The sequence below is a fragment of the Capricornis sumatraensis genome, chromosome 17 (assembly GCF_032405125.1).
Source record: "Capricornis sumatraensis isolate serow.1 chromosome 17, serow.2, whole genome shotgun sequence".
Taxonomy (NCBI): domain Eukaryota; kingdom Metazoa; phylum Chordata; class Mammalia; order Artiodactyla; family Bovidae; genus Capricornis; species Capricornis sumatraensis.
The window spans coordinates 14779637-14800095 of NC_091085.1; the positions used below are offsets into that span (position 1 = coordinate 14779637).

Sequence of the window (20459 nt, forward strand, 5' to 3'; positions counted from 1 at the left end):
TTAAAAATAGAATTGATTAATATGCATAATATCTAAGCATTTAAAAATTGTAAATATGTGAACATCTTAATAGTTGATATTTGGATGCTTTTGCTTTTTTTTCTTTCCTTCTCATTTCTATAGTGAGTAACTTATTTTTAATAACAAGAATAAATATATTATTACCTAGAATATGGTAGCATGTGGTGAATTATACATTAGTAAAAAGTTTAGTAGTCTCCAGGAAAAGATGTTGAGGGAAGAATTATTTTCAGTCACTCTAAAGAATTACCTATTAATAGAATACAGAGTTTACTGCTTTATTAACTAAATAGAGATTGATTTAAAATATCCTTTGCACAGACATTGACATTTCACAAGTGTTATGTGAAATGAATAAGCTTCCAGTCTGGAAAATATATGAAATGATGAGGAAATAATGGGATTTCCTGTATGGCTATAGCATAGGTTTCTTGGAAAAGAATAGCCAAGAATGAGGCTTGAGAAGTAGTTTGAGGCCACATTTATGAAGAGTTCTTTATACTTTGCTAAGGAGTTGGTGTTTCATCTTAAAGATAGTAAAGAACCTCTGGAAAGACATGGGAGGGACATAATTATATTTACTTTAGTTTTAGAAAGATGACAGTGTGGATTTTAGACTGAAGTTGGGAATGAGTGGATACTAGAAAGTCAGTTAGGAGGCTTAGTTAAAGGAGTTAAACAAGAGATGATGAAGTTAAACAGTGATAGAGAAGGGTTAGGGTTAGGGTTAAAACAGTGATAGAGAAGACATCCTGGATATCTTAGTAATAATAGACATAGAAGAAGAAGTTGAAGATGACCTTGAGATTTTTAACTAAGGTTTCAGGGTAAATTATCTTACTGAAATAGGTATTACAGGAAGAGGGGAGAATATACTTTTTTAAGAAAGATAAATTCAGTTTGTTTTAAACATATTATAGTTCAGATTGTATTTTTAATATATATATATTTCAAAATATATTAAGGTAAGAAATTGTAATAAATAATAGGATAAAAGATCATTTTATTAAGTTACTTTTAAAATCTTGTTTTACCTTAAAAGCACAGTAATAGATTTATTTTAACATATAGTTGGTTAAGATAATTAGAACATCTTTTCCTGACTCTTCTGGTTCATTTCCACCACACTACCCTGTCTTATCTCTTATTTGAACATTCAAATAGCTTCCTTCTGGTTTCCCTACTCTTTAAAATTTAATATACCCCTGATAAATTTATCTTTCAAATGGACAGTGCAGTCATGTTGTTCTCCTGCATTTAAATCATTATTCTGAGTGTATAATAGTGTTTATTCAGGTATCCCCCCAGTCGCAGATGTAATTCCTTCTTAGAGAATGACTCCCCACCAATCTCACTATTAAGACCTCCACTACACATAGAAATTATTGCTGTAATGGATTGTCACAAGAATTCTCTGACTCACCCATTCTGTTTTAAATATCTCTTATACTTGAGTGGTTTCTTCTCATTGATCATCATTCTATCTCCAAGACTCCTCCCCGACCCCCCAAAAAAGCAAATTTAAACCTCACTTTATTCCTTTCAATATATAATTAAATAGCCATGACTGCCAGGTCTTTTTTTGTTTCTATGAAATCCAGGTGTACTTTCATTTCTTTTATGACTCTCTTTATTCTGCCATTTATTAAACCTACTGTTATAAACCTTACTTTCCCTCCCTCTCATTCCTTATAAATGGTGGCTCTTAACCACATGTGATTTCACAGACTATTCGTTGATTGACCTACAACTCTAATTCAAGTAAATTTAAGTAGTAATAATCATATGCATTGGATTCCTATCAATGACCTCAGTTATTTTATAAATTTGTATGATAGATGCATGAAGATAATAATGTATATTTCCTCATACTCAGAATATTAGGAGATTAGTCCCAGGTCTTCAGTGTTAGCTAACTTGTGACCATGGCTAAGTTACTTAATTTCTCTTGGCAGTAAATAATAAGTAGTGGGAATTGAATTAGGGAGGTAGGCTTTAAGCATTTTGACAGATTTAGAATATGTATAATACTGAATGATCACATGGCCACTGAAGCAAGGGAATTGTGATGTAAAAGAAGATTAAATCTTCTCTACTGTGGTAACATAAAATAATGATAGGTAACACTTTTTTGATGTGAAAATGCATTCAGTAGAGAAAATTAATAGGTGAGCCCTATTGCTGGGTTTCTTACAAGGACATCTGAAGTTATTTATTACTCCTGTGAAAATGTGTTCAGCCTACTCTTTACGTAAAAGTGTCTGAAGTTCATGAATTAAATGTTCAAAATCTAGCACTGGTTGATAGAATCTTCATTTCAACTCCAAAGGAATTAGTAGTTATAGACAACTTGAGATCGATGGTGCCATAAAAGATATAAATTATGAAATCGCAGTCTGGATTTGTAGAGGTGAAAGAGAAATATTTTATTATAATGCATGACTTACATGTAGGGAAATGCATTTAATATTTTCACACATTTTTTCATCACTTCTAAAAGTCCAGTATTTAATTCAGCAAATATTTATTGGTCCTTACCATGTGCCAAACACCTTGCTTAATTCTAGGAACGTAAGAAGATGAGTATGGTAAATTTCCTATCCAGCAGGAATTCACCATTTAATAATGAAAATAATCAGTAGAGAATTTGATAGATTGGAGCATAGATGACAGAGCAACTAACTTCATTCAGGGGATGAAGATATTTTAGATATTTGAGCTGGGTATTGAAGGATTCTCTGTGTCATTGAAGTATGTTTTATGTGTGAGTGTAATTGATCTTTTAGGGCTTTCATCTAATCATATTGCCTTTTGAAAGTATGTATACATTATCTTGTATGTGTATATACATTTACATATATGTATATGTATACATATCTTGCATGCATATCTCTTGGCTACCATTTCCTTCTCCAGGAGATCTTCCCAACCCAGGCATCTAACCTGTGTCTCCTGCATTGACAGTCTGTACCACTAGCCCCGCCTGTGATGGGCTATGGATTACATTGTATCCCTCCAAAATTCATGTATCATAGAACGTACCCCAATGCGACTCTATTAGAGATAGTGCTGTTAGGACCTTGAAGGAAGTGACTAAGGTTAAACGAGGTCGTAAGGGTGGAGCCTTAAAAAACTAGTGTCCTCATACAAGAAGAGACACCAGAGGTCACCTTCTCTCTGCCAAGGGAGGACACAGTAAGAAGTCTGTCATAGTGCTGGACTTAAATCAGCATGTACATGGAATGTATTTCTGTGCCACAATAATTTAAGCTTAAATAAGGTTTGCTTAATTCATTAACAACAGCAACAAAAAAGTCCGCAAGTCTTGTGAGAAAGAGAATTCTCACCAGACACTGAGCCCTGCCAAAACCTTATCTTAGGCTTTCCAGCCTCTAGAATTTTTGAGAACATGAATTTCTGTTGTTTGAGCCTCTCAGTCAGACACTTTGTTACGGCAGCTTGAGTACCCTTAGTCTTCCTCTTCCACTTTAGTATCATGACTAACTTCAGTACTTGATCTCATCTAGTTGCAATAGCTGTCAAATATGTTTCCCGTGGTAGCTTTACAAAATATAGTTGCATTATCACTTCTGCTTTTTATATTTATATGTTCTTCAAATCTTTACCTTCCAATTAATTTTTACCCAAATGTATATGGCTTAGGGACTACCTTAAATTTTACTTCCTTGAGGAACTTTTCTCCTTTCTAGCTCCTCCCACTTTTGGAATTCATATAGAGTTTAGAACTTACAACTTACGAATATTTCTTACTTTTCAGTTTGATTTCCTTAAATGTGTAAAATTCTTCAAGAATTGGAATCTTTCTGTTTTCAGAACATCAATCTTAAGTTAGCTTAATTCTGATGAAGGAAAAAGAGAATTAACTTACTCTCAGGCCAAGGCAATTTATTGAATCAGTTACAAGTCAGTTACAGTTTATCAAATATATCAAGCCTAGTAATTTGAAAACTATTTAGTTTGGTAATCTTATCTTTGGATATTGTACTGAAATATTGAGCAGATGTTTATTTAAAAGAAGTCTATAATGTTTTACCTTGCAACCTAAAACTATAGAAAGGTAATATATTGCCTTCTGACAATATTCTTAAATCTTTTAATGACAGAATATGAATAAAAATAACATGACTATTATTTCAGAAGTTTCTTTAAAGATTTTCATATTTCCAGTTTTTTACTTCTCTTCAGTGTCCAATATACCATATTGATTATCATTAATATACCTCATTTTTGTTAAATTATACTATATAAAATAATGTTTAGAAAACATAAAGAAAATACAGTGTTAGAGAAAAGTATTTTAAGTATTATTTCATTTGGAATATTTTGAAGTAGTAGTTATGAAGTATGCTGATTCTTATTATTAGAAAGCTTTCATCAGAGCTACTGTTCCAGAGTTAAGTCAATATTTAGTATAATTTGGCAAACTGAATTTCAGTCTGTTGCATCTTGGTTGTGTATTAACCACCCACTGGCAACAGAAAGATGGCCATGTTATTTCCAGGCAGTTTGTTCTTCTCAATATCAAGAGAAGGTCTAGCTGGCCCTATGAATCTAAGGCTGCCAATTTCCCCGTGGCTTCTTTATTCCTTTATCCAGCTGCTACTCACTGCTATTGCCACATTTGCCCTCTGGCTCGTGGGATTGACTGCTTAGCTTCCCCTGAGGCGACTGTTAATGCTTCCTTTTTACTCTATTGGCTGGGAATGCACTTGGCATCCTCAGTCTCAAACCTCTCCTCCCTCTTTTTCGCCAGACACCAAGCACTTAAGTAGCACTTTCAGCCTCCACCAGTTATCAGTAGTAGCTTTCAACCCCTCATTTCTGGTCTGGTAACTCAGCACACTGTCCCAGGAGAGCTTGACTAAGCCAATTTGCCCCCTCTTCCCTCCTTCCTCTGTCTGTAGGTCTTCCTTTTCTCTTTTTCTTCTTTATCCATTTCCTTGACTACACTTTTATTTTTGCTTTACTCTCTATGTAATCTTTCTGATGATCTTTTTCTTGTTGCTTTAGTACTATAGATGTCACAGAGCTAAGCAAAAATTTGACGTAGAAAATAAGACATTAGTAAATTTTTAAACACAAATGTTTGTTCAATATTTTAACTGAACCAACTCAAAGGTTTAGTTGTTTTTTTTTTTTAACCTCAGTCTACCTGCTGTGTATGACTGATGCGGATTCTGTATTACAAGTTTACAAGGGTTTTTTTATTTTATTTTATATTCAGAATTGTAAATTTTATACACACACAGATCTGTTACCAAGTCCAAGCTCACTGTGCTTGCCACAGGACAGGCCAGTGAATTGGAGAGACTAGGTGTTGAGGCAAGGAAAACTACTTTATTGAGAAAGCCATCTGACCAAGAAAATGGCAGGCGAGGGCTCAAAATGACCATCTTATCTGTGTCTGGATGCCAGGTTCTTTTATATCTCAGAGAGGAAGAAACAATGAGGAGCTAAAGTCAAAAGGCAGAACCAGAGAGCAAGAGGCAGTGGGGAGGTAAAGTGAAAGGGTCTTCAGTCTTGCAAAACATCTCCAAGGGAAAGGCCATCCTTTGGAAAGCATGTGTTAATCTTGTCTGTTTCACAGGTTGCTGCTAAGTCGCTTCAGTCGGGTCCAACTCTGTGCGACCCCAGGGACAGCAGCCCACCAGGCTCCCCCGTCCCTGGGATTCTCCAGGCAAGAACACTGGAGTGGGCTGCCATTTCCTTCTCCAATGCATGAAAGTGAAAAGTGAAAGTGAAGTCGCTCAGTTGTGTCCGACTCTTAGTGACCCCAAGGACCGAAGCCTACCAGGCTCCTCTGTCCATGGGATTTTCCAGGCAAGAGTACTGGAGTGGGGTGCCATTGCCTTCTCCGCGGGTAGGGACAAATTATTTCTCTATAAGCTGAATAAAGGCACTTTAGTTTATAGTCAAGCAGAGGGGCAGAGTCCTCCAGGCAAGCTATTAAGTTTAATTTAATAACAAGCAATGGAAAACAAGTCAAACAGTTTCCAACATGAAGTCAGAACTGGCTTCCTCCCTGCGACAAGTCTACTTGTTCAAGACAGTATATAATATAGGAAAAGTAAGGATTCTTTTTTTTAAAATTATTTATTTTAATCGGACTATAATTTCTTTACAATACTGTGGTCATTTTTGCCATACATTGGCATAAATCACTCACGTGTACACGTGTCTCCCCATCCTGAACTGCCATCCCACCTCCCTCCCCACCTCATCCCTCTTGGTTGTCCCAGAGCACTGGCTTTGAGTGCCCTGCTTCATGCATAGAACTTGCACTGGTCATCTGTTTACATATGGTAATGTACATGTTTCAGTGCTCTTCTCTCAAATCTTCCTACCCTCGCCTTCTCCCACAGAGTCCAAAAGTCTTTTCTTTACATCCATGTCTCCTTTGCTGCCTTGCACATAAGATCGTCGTTACTATCTTTCTAAATTCCATATGTATGTGTTAATATACTGTATTGGTATTTCTCTTGCTGACTTACTTCACTCTGTATAATAGGCTGCAGTTTCATCCACCTCATTAGAACTGATTCAAATGCATTCCTTTTTACAGTTGAGTAATATTCCGTTGTGTATATGTACCACAACTTCCTTATCCATTTGTCTGCCAATGGACATTTAGGTTGCTTCCATGTCCTGGCTATTATAAACAGTGCTGTGATGAACATTGGGGTACATGTATCTCTTTCAATTCTTGTTTCCTCCATGTGTATGCCCAGCAGTGGGATTGCTGGGTCATATGGCAATTCTGTTTCCAGCTTTTTAAGGACTCTCCACTCTGTTCTCCATAGTGGCTGTACTAGTTTGCACCCACCAACAGTGTAAGACAGTTCCTTTTTCTCCACACCATCGCCAGCATTTATTGTTTGTAGACTTTTTGATGGTGGCCATTCTGACCAGTGTGAGATGATACCTCATTGTGGTTTTGATTTGCATTTGAGTGATGTTGAACATCTTTTCATATGTTTGTTAGCCATCTGTATGTCTTTTTGGAGAAATGTCTGTTCAGTTCTTTGGCCCACATTTTGACTGGGTTGTTCATTTTTCTGGTATTGAACTGCATGAGCTGTTTGTATATTTTGAAGATTAATTGTCAGTTGTTTAATTTGCAGTTGTTTTCTCCCATTCTGAAGGTTGCCTTTTCACCTTGCTTATAGTTTCCTTCATTGTGCAAAAGGTTTTAAGTTTAATTAGGTCCCATTTGTTTGTTTTTATTTTCATTAGTCTGGGAGGTGGGTCATAGAGGATCTTGCTGTGATTTATGTCAGAGAATGTTCTACCTATGTTTTCCTCTAAGAGTTTTATAGCTTCTGGTCTTACATTTAGGTATTTAATCCATTTTCAGTTTATTTTGTTGGTGATGTTAGAAAGTGTTCTAGTTTCATTCTTTTACAGGTGGTTGACCAGTTTTCCCAGCACCACTTGTTAAAGAGATTGTCTTTTCTCCATTGTATATTTTTGCCTCCTTTGTCAAAGATAAAGTGTCCATAGAAGTGTGGATTTATCTCTGGGCTTTCTATTTTGTTCCGTTGATCTATATTTTTGTCTTTGTGCTGGTACCATACTGTCTGATGACTGTAGCTTTGTAGTATAGTCTGAAGTCAGGACGCTTGATTCCTCCAGTTCCCTTCTCCTTTCTCAAGATTGCTTTGGCTATTTGAGGTTTTTTGTGTTTCCATGAAAATTATGAAATTATTTGTTCTAGTTCTGGGGAAAATATTGTTGTTAGTTTGATAGGGATTGCATTGAATCTGTAGATTGCTTTGGGTGGTACACTCATTTTCACTATATTGATTCTTCCAGTCCATGAACATGATATATTTCTCCATCTATTTGTGTCATCTTTGATTTCTTTCATCAGTGTTTTATATTTTCTATATATAGGTCTTTAGTTTCTTTAGGTAAATTTATTCCTAAGTATTTTATGCTTTTCATTGCAATGGTGAATGTGATTGTTTACTCAATTTTTCTTTCTGTGTTTTCATTGTTAGTATATAGGAATGCTAGGGATTGCTGTGTGTTAATTTTATATCCTGCAACTTTATTATATTCATTGATTAGCTCTAGTGAAAATGTAAGGATTCTTTCCACCAAATGTTTCACAAGGGAAAGAAAAGCCATTTCATTTTCTGTTTGCTCATTTTTGCCTAAAATATGAATGTGCAATTTGAGTTTTTCTTTTAAATTAACTCCCTGCTGAAGGTTTTGCTAATGGTAAAGAACCTGCCTCCCAATGCAGGATACAAAAGGGATGCAGGTTTGATCCTGGGGTCAGGAAGATCCCCTGGAGAGGAAAATGGCAACCCATTCCAGTTTTCTTGCCTGGGAAATCCCATGGACAGAGGAGTCTGGCCAAGACATAGTCCATGGGGTCGCAAAGAGTCAGACACAACTGAAGTGACTTAGCACACCCTTCTGAATACTCTATGAATGTCACCTTTTCATTTTTTAAGTAATGGTTTGTAAACATCTTCAGAAATTGGTAGTTTAAGAGTTGTGACCCAAAGACTAGAAAGTAAAGATAATACCTGTTAATCTGGGAATTAAGAGCAGTAACAGTGCCCTGCAGGACTCATTAACTTCTGCAAAGTCTATAGGATGGTTCCAAACATCTACAAAATAAAACCACGAGACATTCATGTTGATAGTAATCGACTTGGATGAAATGTTTAAGACCTTTATCCTCCTGTATCCTCACTTCCCTTTATTTTAATGTTTTCTGGTGAGAAAAGACTAGGTGAAATTCATGTTTCACACACACACACACACACACAAACACACACTCTCTCTACCACCCATAAGGCGAAATTCATGTTACACACACACACACACACACACACACACACACACACACACACACACACACACACTCTACCACCCATAAGGCGAAATTCATGTTACACACACACACACACACACACACACTCCTTTCCACCACTCATAAGGCAGATGGGTGGTTATTGACAATTTTAACAATTAGAACATTTTTTTTTGATAGTGTCTTTCTCTAATCCCCTTAGAAAGATCTCCCATTAAGGAGCTAACAGTTGCTACCTCTAATTTGTTAGGTTTGTTGTGTGCTGAAAATAACTAGGATACAGCAATGATGCTCTTGGTCCTTTATATACATTGCCCTGAGAAACTTCTGTCATACACGAGTCATATGATACCTGGATAACGAACCTATATAAATTATACAAGTGCTTCATGTCCTCAAAATTTTAAGTTACCTGTAGAAAACTGACCAAAAATAATTCTTATTTTAAGGACTTTTTCCTTTGGTGGCGTCAGTAAATGACATTTTAAAGAGCAATGTACTTTCTCAGTACCATTTTGTGTGAGCAATACTGTGCAGTTTCTGCCTGCTGTACTCCTTGCTAATATTCATATAATCACCCATAAGAGACACTAATTTAAAGTGAGTTAAGTGGTGCTGGAGAAGACTCTTGAGAGTCCCTTGGACTGCAAGGAGATCCAACCAGTCCATTCTAAAGGAGATCAGTCCTAGGTTTTCTTGAAACTCCAGTACTTTGGCCACCTCATGCAAAGAGTTGACTCATTGGAAAAGACTCTGTTGTTGGGAGGAATTGGGGGCAGGAGGAGAAGGGGACGACAGAGGATGAGATGGCTGGATGGCATCACCGACTCCATGGACGTGTTTGAGTGAACTCTGGGAGTTGGTGATGGACAGGGAGGCCTGGAGTGCTGCAGTTCATGGGGTCGCAAAAAGTTGGACATGACTGAGTGACTGAACTGAACTGAACTGTTCTTTTTCTGGATGCATCTAAAAACAGAGGTAGATATCCATAAACCGGGTGAAAGTTGAAGTAGAGTTTGTAGAGATACTACAAGTACAGATCATCTCGGAAATTCCAGTACTTGTTTACCATCATTTTGGTCATCCACAACATCTTTTCTATTCACTTCTATATTTGTTGTTGTGGGTTGGCTCCCCTGAACATTGTAAGGAGAAGCTAGGTTAGTGGTTACTTAGGGCTGAGCAGCAGATAAGGCAATGGCACCCCACTCCAGTACTCCTGCCTGGAAAATCCCATGGACAGAGGAGCCCGATAGGTTGTAGTCCATGGGGTCCCGAAGAGTCGGACACTTACTGAGCGACTTCACTTTCACTTTTCACTTTCCTGCATTGGAGAAGTAAATGGCAACCCACTCCAATGTTCTTGCCTGGAGAATCCCAGGGATGGCGGAGCCTGGTGGGCTGCCGTCTGTGGGGTCGCACAGAGTTGGACATGACTGAAGCGACTTAGCAGCAGCAGCAGCAGGGCTAAGCAGGGCAGAATATTGAGTGATTCTGATGGAAATGGGAGTTCTTTGAGGAGGGATCAAAATGTGCTAGAATTAGTTAGTGCTGATGACTGTATAACACTGTGAATATATTATAATACACCTTTATAGATGAATTATGTGCCTCTATGTATGAATTGTATGTTTGTGAAATGATGACAGTAAAGTAGTTTTGAAAACCAAAAAATAAAAAATATTCTATGAATGAAAAGTGAAAGTATAAGTGTTAGTCCTTAGTCTGACTCTTCATGACCACCCCCATGGACTCTTTGTGAATCCCATGGACCCCTCGTCCAACTCTTTGCAACCCCGCCAGGCTCCTCTGTCCATGGGATTCTCCAGGCAAGAATACTGGAGTGGGTTGCCATTTCCTTTGCAGGGGATCTTCCCAACCCAGGGATTGAACCCAAGTCTCCTACACTGAAGGCAGATTCTTTATTGTCTGAGCCACCAGGGAAGTCCATATTTTCCATTTTTATTACTTTCTACTATATATTGTTGTTTAAGACACAATTTAATTTCTTCACTACTCTTGACTTTTGAAGGTCTATTTTGATTTACATTTAGTTAATCAACTATCTTAGGCTTCCCAGGTGACTGTACTGGTAAAGAACCCACCTGCCAATGCAGGAGACATCAGAGATGCAAGTTCGATTCCTGGATCAGAAAGATCCCCTAAAAGAGGGCATGGCAACTCACTCTAGTATTCTTGCCTGGAGAATCCTATGGACAGAGGAGCCTGGTGGGCTATAGTCCATGAGGTTACAAAGAGTCAGACACAACTTAAGCGACTTAGCACAGTCAGCTGTCTTAGAAACTATTGGATTAATTTGCCTTGACAAACATCACAAGAACCTTGTTGAATTTACAGCTTAACTTTTCAGAGCCACAGTTCTTTGGTCCTAGAGGGGGGGCTTTCTCTTGTCATTCCAGTCTTCTGTATGTATCCCCTTTCTTAAGCAGTTTTCTCACAGATCTTTGCTGGTATGAAACAATACTTCAAGGCCGTTCTCTTGCTTTAGCACCCTTAAACTCTGTCAAAATTAGTTGCCTTCAATTCTTTACTTTTAGTAAATTATAATAATTATTAATATATGTTTGAGTGTTTTGTTTTTATCTTATTTTTCTCATTGAGAATTGTTATTTTTTGAGCCTGCAAAGAGATGGGACATGAAATAACCTGAATTGTCTACAAGATAAGTCATAGACGCCCAGGTGATGTCGTCAAGTCTTTGACTGATTTTAAACCATTAAGTAGAATATGTATTTTAATGTCTATCGGAAGTGCAAAGAAACTGCCACCTTTCTGGCCACATTGTTTGCAATTATCAGTCTGCCATCAATTGAGAACTTTCCCTTTTTTGCACCCAGTGTATCATCAGTGATGTTCTTAAGTGCTTCAGGAGTGGGTTTTATAGCTGATAGACGTGATACCTACATATTTTTCTTTTGTGAATATACTGAAAACTACTGAATTATACGCTTTAAAAGGGTGAAGTCCGTGATATATGTTACATTTCAGTTTTAAAAAACAAACATACCAGTTGTCATTTTAACTCATAAATTGTGTGAAGAGGTTTAAATTGTCTCAGGAAAATTTCGGAGTTTTAGAGCTGTGCGTAAATCATATTGGTACCTTTACAAGAGTCTGTTGGATTAAGACCACTTAAATTTAGCTTTTGAAGATATTTTCCTAGAGTAGTGTTAAAAAAAATGTACTTAATTAAGACAAATGAACAAATAGAAAATGATGAAAAGATGTCATTTTTTCTATTGCTGGTGTGTGTATTTTATATAAAATATGTTTTCTTTTTAATTAGTAGTTCTCAAACTTTGAGTGTTTAAGAGTTTACTAGAAATGCAGATAGCAGGATCTGACACCAATACCTGTTAAAACTGATCCTGGATGTCTGGGGATTAAGCCCTGGAATAATTTTCTAATCAACTTCCTAGGTGATCTTGCGGTAGATGGATTTCGTATCTCTTGCCATATTTGGATTATTACAGTTTTATATTTATTTCAAAAGGAAAGTAATAACTAAGAGGAAAGAAAAGCTCTAACTTTGCTGAGGGTTTAGTTTACAGGTACTTTGGGAATATTATGGTGAATAGAGTTGAGTGATCCTTGCAGTTCTAACACTGCCTTGACCCTTTGCCATTGAGAAGTGACATTGTTGTGATCCTGAATTATCTGTTTGTTCTTTTTCTTCCTGTGTATGGATTTCACGGTTTATCTTTTATTTGCCTTTATGATACCTTGGCAACATAATAACCAGTGATATGTGAATAGTGTTAGAAAACAAAGCCAAGAAGCCCAGCATATCTTCCTGGAGTTAATAACAGTGCAGCTGAAGATGTTATTCACAAAGTGGCACTTCTCATTTATCATCAGAGCATATGCTATGACTTATGTTTTCAGTAATGATGATAGTTTGAAAGTTTTTTGTTTGTTTTGTTTTTTGTTTGAACCACTTTCAACGTAATTCCTTTTTCAACTAATTTCAACTAGTATTCTTTTTTCAACTAAAGTCTCTTTACTGAGATGAGAGACTTGTCTTTGACTGTGAAACGTTGTTTTCTCAGTCTGAAGCTTCAGGATTAGACCACTAATGTGATCCTCGTTACTGCCATCTTCCATCCATTTTAACCAGTCAGTGACCTTCATTTTTCTAATACTAACTGGATATTTAAATTATTTTTAGCTTCTGTGATATTTCTGTGGTATTTCTGATGATCAAATTTTCATATACAGGCATTTATGATGATTTGTGATCCATTATTTATTTCATTATATTTTACTACAGGGTAAATTAATAATATATAAAATTGTTAGTAGTATGAATATGAGCAATAATAATAGCTGAGCAGTTATTTTAGTGAATATTTTTATTCTGACTCTAGCATATATTTTATTCTTCATGTAATCATTAATATACATACTAGTTATACTTTTAACATTATGGTTATTCTATTTGAAAACATTTGTTCTCTTGCTTTAATCATATGGTAATGGTTTTCCTACATTACACATGTAATATATATGGCAAGTTTTTCCTATACTGTATATATATTAAAATTACCTTTTGACTATGACTCTTAAGTTCTGATCACCAGAACGCCTGTGGCTCTTTCTTCCTTGGCTGTAAGGCAGCCTAATAGCTTTGCTCAAAACCAGTCTCTGCATCTCTGACAGTCACATGCAAGTTGCTTGGTCTGCTCTTGATATTTCCCAGCATTCTACATCTTGCAATTATTTTTAGTATCTGGACTTCCTTTTTAGAAAATTGATCTGGGGAGTTTACGTTCTTCAGGCAATTAAGAAATTTGAAATAATAGCACTTTAAAAAATAATAAAAGCCATTAATAAAAGTGTTTTATTTCCATCTGGAAATATAATTTGCTCAGCACAGAGGAAAAAGAGACTGTGAATGACTATGACCAAGCTGGGGATTGCTGTCCGGTCAAGCAGATAAAAATAAATGAGAAAAAATTCATAACATTCCCTACCTTGATGAGAGGATCAGTGTTCATTGTAGTTCAAAAAACAAACTGGGTAGGAGCCTGTTATCAGTCATTTATGCATAAGAAGTGAGGAATCAAGCTAATAGTAATGTGTTTTGTGATGTCTAATGATTGACATGATTTTAAATGCCATTTAGAATGATGACAAGATATGGGAAATTTAAAATGTGGGCTTAATTTTTTTTTTTATTAAGATGATTGTCAAGTGTCAATACAGATTTTACATAGTATACCCATTAGGACCAACAAGGATCAGGCACTTAAATAAATTCATATGGAACAAAAATTTAGAACATATATGATAGACTCCTAGGTCCTATTAATAGGGGCATTGGCTTACAGTCATGATTAATTACATTATTTACAATATATTATATTATAAAACCTGGCCTATTATTTCCTGAATGAGCATGTGTCATGTGGAAAACTGGAGGTCTTATACAAACTTGAAGTCCTGTTTGTTTCTTTAAAGGATATGACTTTCTCCTCTCTCACTTACAGGATTAAAACAATCCTCTGTTTCTAAAGATTTTAAATCAAGTCCCTCTGCCATATAGTATAGGGTTCTTTAATTTACTTTGCAGACATGTTTACTGCACACTGTATAGTTTATGAGTGTTACCCAAAATGGTTAATTATAGCCCCAGAATTCCATGTGTAGAACATTGAGTGAACTAGTATAGTTGCCCTATTGTTTGCATATTGGTGGACTCTGTGAAAATAACTTCACACCGAAGTGTTTAATGCATTTTTACTAAAGCTAACAGTGTTTCTCCTTAAAAGTCTAATGACACTTAACAGCAATTTTAACCAATAAATAGTTTGCAGTTCCTAAACAGACTATTCCTACTAAAAGAATTATAGTAGTAGTATTTTAGATGAGAAATTTATAAATCACCAAAGAATGAAAATAATAATAACTTAAATTTGTATAATATTTAGCATTTTATAAGTAGCTTTCACATTTTAGTCACTGGAGTGTTATAATGTCCTTGGGAGGATTATAGTGGAGACATTCCAAATTTTTTAGAAATTCAGAAAGGCCAATAGGCATGGTCATGCAGCTAATATAGTATAAGTAAAACTTCTTGTTTGCAGATAATGATGATCTTATTTATAGATACCCTAAAGACTCTGCACACACACACACACACGGACACACAAAACCTGTTAGAACTAATGAATTCCGTGAAATTGCAGAAAACAAAATTAACATACAAAAACCTGTTGCTTCTCTATACACTGACAATTAACTATTCTAAAGGGAAATTAGGAAAACAATCTCGTTTATAATAGCACTAAAAAGAATAAAATACTTAGGAATAAATTTAATTTAAAGAGATGAAAACGTTGTACATTGAAAAGTACACAACACCGATGAAAGAAATTAGATATGAAAAATGGCATGTACATAGATAGGAAGAGTTAATGTTATTAAAATGGCCACACTACCCAGAATGATCTACATATTTATTGCAATCTCTATCAAAAATCTCAATATCATACAAAAATAGAAAAATAATTCTAAATTCATATGAACAACAAAAGGCCTTGAATAGCCAGTCTTGAGGAAGAAGGACAAAATTGGAAGCATCTCACGTTATTATTTTATTATTGAGGTTCTACACTTGATAAGCTTCTTTAAATAGAGAAAGATCAAAATTCAGCTAATTTATTTAAAAGTTGTTTTTCTGAGTCTAAAGCAAAGATCAGCAAACCATGGCCCATGGGCCAAACCCAGCTTGCTGACTGTATTAGTAAATAAACTGTTCTTGGAAAACAGTCAACATGCTTGTTTGTTTATATTGTCTATGGATACTTTTGGCTATGCTAGCGAACTTGAATAATTATCATGATCATATGGCACAACCTAAAATATTTACAATCTGGTCCTTTATAGAAGTTTGGCATTGCCAATCTAAGGCATGGTCAGCAGTAACATAAACCAGAATTAAACCAATTCGTATAAAAAGTGAATAGTCTATAATCCACAAAAATCACAAGATTACTGTAGTTATATTTCTAACTGACCTTGAATATCTAGCCAAAGATTGAAAGTGAAAGTCACTCAGTTTGTGTCCAACTCTTTGCCACCCCATGGACTTTGCAGTCCATGAAATCCTCCAGGCCAGAATAATGGGGTGGGTAGATGTTCCCTTCTCTAGGGGATCTTCCCAACCCAAGGATTGTACCCAGGCCTCCCTCATTGCAGGTGGATTCTTTACCAGCTGAGCCACCAGGGAAGCCCAATATTGGACAATGCTTAATTTCCTTTCCCGATCTAAATTCCTGCTTTTTTTTTTTTATTGTGTAATGGTTCATTCAGATTGAATCATAGTTCTCTTAGGAAGTGAACAAAATGATTCTTTCATTTTAATGTATCTTTTACACTGTGCTATCAAACTGAGAGAATTTACCACTGGTTTCATTGAATCATGTGTGTTTTGTATTTCAATACCCATTTCAAAATTATCTTTTCAAAGTAGACTTTCCTAAGTAGTTTAGAACTATCACATAATATTTTAGCTAGAATAAAAACATAACTTTTTAAATACACAAAGGAAGAGGAATATTTTCTTTAATTGTATGGTTCAGTTCAGTTCAGTTCAGTTGCTCACTCGTGTCCGACTCTTTGCGACCCCATGAATCACAGCACCCCAGGCCTCCCTGTCCATCACCAACTCCCGGAGTTCACTCAGACTCATGTCCATCGAGTCGGTGATGCCATCGAGCCATCTCATCCTCTGTTGTCCCTTTCTCCTCCTGCCCCCAATCCCTCCCAGCATCAGAGTCTTTTCCAATGAGTCAACTCTTTGCATGAGGTGGCCAAAGTACTGGAGTTTCAGCTTTAGCATCATTCCTTCCAAAGAACACCCAGGGCTGATCTGCTTCAGAATGGACTGGTTGGAGCTGCTTGCAGTCCAGGGGTTAACTGAAAGTAAATCAGAAATCATTTATTTACTTCTTTGGCAAAAATGACATAGTGATAATGATGATGTCTTTCATTGGCAGGCTCTTTGATAGCCCAGGGTCACATTATGATATTAATAGGATCCTCAGTCTAAGAGCACCTGGAGTATGTTATTGTGCTCTGCTATCCATGAAATGTCATAAGCTCCTCTGCATTTCTCTTAGGGATGATTTTCTGGCTTCAGTGTGAACCCTTCAGTTGACAGGTGGAAATGTGTGTGAATGTGTTAAATTATGGAGACGAATGAAGGAAGGGGAAGTTCAGGGCATTCCCTCCTGAGACTCAAGACAAAGAACTGGGTGTGAATAAGTGAATAATTTGTTTCTTTCTACTGCATCCCCACCTCTTTGCTGCTGAACACAGGTGTTTCACACAGAAGAAACCCGTTTATATTTTAATTGAATTCCACAGAGGAAACAGCATGTATGGAGATACAGAAGAGAGTTAACAAGTTATTTTGGTTAACAGTGATCCAGTTTAACGAATGTAAAGGTGAAAGTTGTTGATACTTAAGACCAAAAATGGAGTTTGAGGTCAGATCTTCTCAGGGACTTGAATGCCATGATAAGGAATTGAATTTATTCTGTGTGCAGAGAAGAGCATTAAAGAAATTAGTGGAAACAGGTGTTATGATTGAAGTTCCAATTAGAAGCATCATACAGAAGTGAATGTATAAGGGGCAGTTGACACTTGTGAAATCAACTTAGGGGATTTTTCTTTCTTTTTTTAAAAAAATATTTATTTATTTGGCTGTGCCAGGTCTTAGTTGCAGCAGCAGAATCTTTGATCTTTGTTGTGGCACGTGGGTTGTTTAGTTGTGGCCTGTAAACTCTTAATTGTGGCAAGCGGAAATCTAGCTCCCTGACCAGGGATTGAACTCTGGCCCCCTGCATTGGAAGCATGGAGTCTTAGGCATGGGACCACCAGGGAAATCCTCCAGGGAACTTTTTCAAATGTCTAGATAACATGAACCTGAAGTAGAAGTAGCAGTGGGAATGTGTGGCGTGGAAGACAAATTAATAGGTAAAATCCATATGATTCTGTATCCAAATAGAAATTAAATAGTATTCTAAAGTTTTGACCTGGAATAACTGAATGATGGTAGTGACAGAAATAAGAACATCATGAAGAAGAGAAGGTTTTGAAAATATACAGTAGCATTCATCCTTGGATAGGTTGAATTTCAGATGTTGATGCAACACCCAGGTGGAGGAAACCAGACAATTTAAGTTCTGGGTGTTTAACAGAAGTTACCAACTGGTAGCCCTTGGGCAGTGTTGAGCTATGGAAGTGCTTTTTGGTAGACCTGTTTTTTTGTTTTTTTTTTTAATCTAAAGTGATTTTCATCTCTTTAGCTAATAGGTTGACCATTGCTTTCTCTTCTAGCATTTAGGAGATAACTATTATTGCATTAGTTTTCAGTTTTGTTGTCACTGTTGAGAAATCTAGCCACTGTTCCTATTTAGGATGGTGTTAATATTTTTCCACCTGTCTGATATTTTGCCATTTTATTATAATGTGTATGTGTAAACTTATTTTTATTTTTTCAGCTTGGGACTTATTTTGCATTTCAAATATAAGGACTTCTGCCTTAAATACATTCTGGAACATTCTCAGGAATTGCCGCTTCGATATTGTCTGGTACTCATTCTCTCAATTTATTCTTCGTAGAATTCTTTTAGATGTTAGATTCTTGATCGTTCTGTCCTCCGTGCCAGAAAACATCTCTTACATTTCCCACTTTATTATTTCTCTGTGTTCTATTCTTATGATTTCCTCATGTTTTAGACCACAGATTGTCTGTCTCAAGTCTGCTGTTTAAGCAGTCCAGTATAAACTTAGTGGCTTTATTTTTCATTCTAGAATTTGTTTTGGATTTTTTTCAAACCAACTTAAAAAACAACAGCAACTGTGTCTCCTTTTCTTGTATTCTCATTCTGTGTCTGTAATAACTTAAAAATGTTTGTTTCAGGAGCCTTCTTCAGTATTACCTGTCTCTGTAGTTCTCTTCGTGCTGTTGGAGACTCTTATCACAGTCTGTTCCCTGACACGCTTGGTAATTTGGCTTGTGCACTTATCTTAGGCAAGCCTGTACGTGTTTGAATCCTTGATTCTGTGCCTTTCCAGAGTGCTTTGCTTTTGCCTCTTCTAAGTGTCACAGACCAGGACAAATTTGTATGTAAATTGCACACCCCTTGGTTATACTTGTAAATTCTGTGTCCATATGAGAGCCAGAAAGCATATTTCTTTTATTTTATTCAGCACTTCTGAATTTTTTTTTCTTTTTTTGTTTTTTTTTCTTTCTTATTTTCTCATTCTTTTTTTTTTTTTGTAGATATGAATTCCTAGGGGAGGCTCTCACACTTAAGCCCAAATCAAGACAGATAAGCTTTTCTTTTTATCCTGCTGTTTGTAAATTTGATGTTTTTTTTTTCCTGGCCTTGTTTTCCCTGAAGTCATGGCTCTCTGTGAGTTCCAGCATTATGGACGGAGAAATCTCACTTCCTCAGAGGAGAGGGAGCCAGCATCTCCTGTACTTTTTCTTCATGGATAGTAAACCAAATGCCTCAGCGACTGAGACTGAAAAACTGAAAAAAGCACCCAGGGGTTATCTTTATCTGTTTACAACTCTCTAGTACTGCTTTCTCATTTATTATTGTTATTATTTGTTTATGACTCCTGGGGATTTCTCTTGCTACTTTCTAACACAGTGTTCATTTAAAAGCTTATTTTCCCTTTGTAATCGGTACACATAACAACTATATGCAATGCAGGGAACTGAATTTGTTTTTTTTTTTTTTTTTTGATTTAATAAAGTTTTATTTTTCAAAATGTACAGCTGGTGGGACCTGTTCATGCATCTTCACCAGCAGCTGGGGCATCTCCACCCTTGGTGTTTCTGGTGTAAATCACTTGAGCTCTGTGCTTTGAAACCAGTTTAATAAGTCCTTTACTAAGGAGTTCCTGAAGGGCTGCTCTGGCCAGGGAACCACGAATCTTCAGTCTCTCAGAGACCACAGCTGGAGTTATAAGCTTATAGTTGGGAACTTCTTTACAGAGTTTGTCATATGTTGCTTTGTCAAACAAGACTAGGTTATTGAGCTTGTCCCGAACTTTGCCTTTGGACCACTTCTTCTTTTTGGCCTTGCCCCCAGATTTGTTCACTGGATCTTTGTCTTTCTTGGCCGACTTTCCGGCATCTTTCTTCTTCTTGTCGTCCTTGGGCGGCATAGCGAAGCCCGGAGAGCAGCTGCAACCACTGCCGCCTCACTAAGATGTCGGACAAAAAAAAAAAAAAAAGGGGGAACTGAATTTGATCCTGGAATAGAAAAAGGGCATTGGGGGAAAATGGTGAAAATGATAATCTTTGCATATACCAGTTTTCTGGTTTTGATAATTATATGATTATATAGGTTAACATTTGAAAAAGGTGGATGAAGAGTATATATGAATTGTCAATACTGTTTTTTCAGTTTTTCTTTGTCTAAAATTATTTCAAAAAAAAGTTTTAAGGAAGCCTACTTGTTTTATTTTATTCAGCACTTCTGAATGTTTATTTTTCTGTTTGTTTTTTCTTTCTTATTATTTTTTTGAATGTTTTATAGTTGAG

At 36.3% G+C, this 20459-nt stretch overlaps 2 protein-coding genes across 2 annotated transcripts in view; one reads left to right on the top strand and one right to left on the bottom strand.

Annotated features, from left to right (window-relative positions):
• The window catches only part of LRBA (LPS responsive beige-like anchor protein), a 746329-nt gene that overhangs the window by 614264 nt on the left and 111606 nt on the right, over window positions 1-20459 (top strand). The window lies entirely within an intron of this gene.
• On the bottom strand, window positions 19664-20129 carry LOC138093971 (small ribosomal subunit protein eS25). The gene has a single exon (XM_068990155.1). The coding sequence runs from the start codon at window positions 20078-20080 to the stop codon at window positions 19703-19705; it is 378 nt and encodes a 125-aa protein (XP_068846256.1). The 5' UTR covers window positions 20081-20129; the 3' UTR covers window positions 19664-19702.

Coding starts and splice junctions, on each gene's coding strand:
- LOC138093971 (XM_068990155.1), bottom strand. CDS start 20,080: ATGCCGCCCAAGGACGACAAGAAGAAGAAAGATGCCGGAAAGTCGGCC.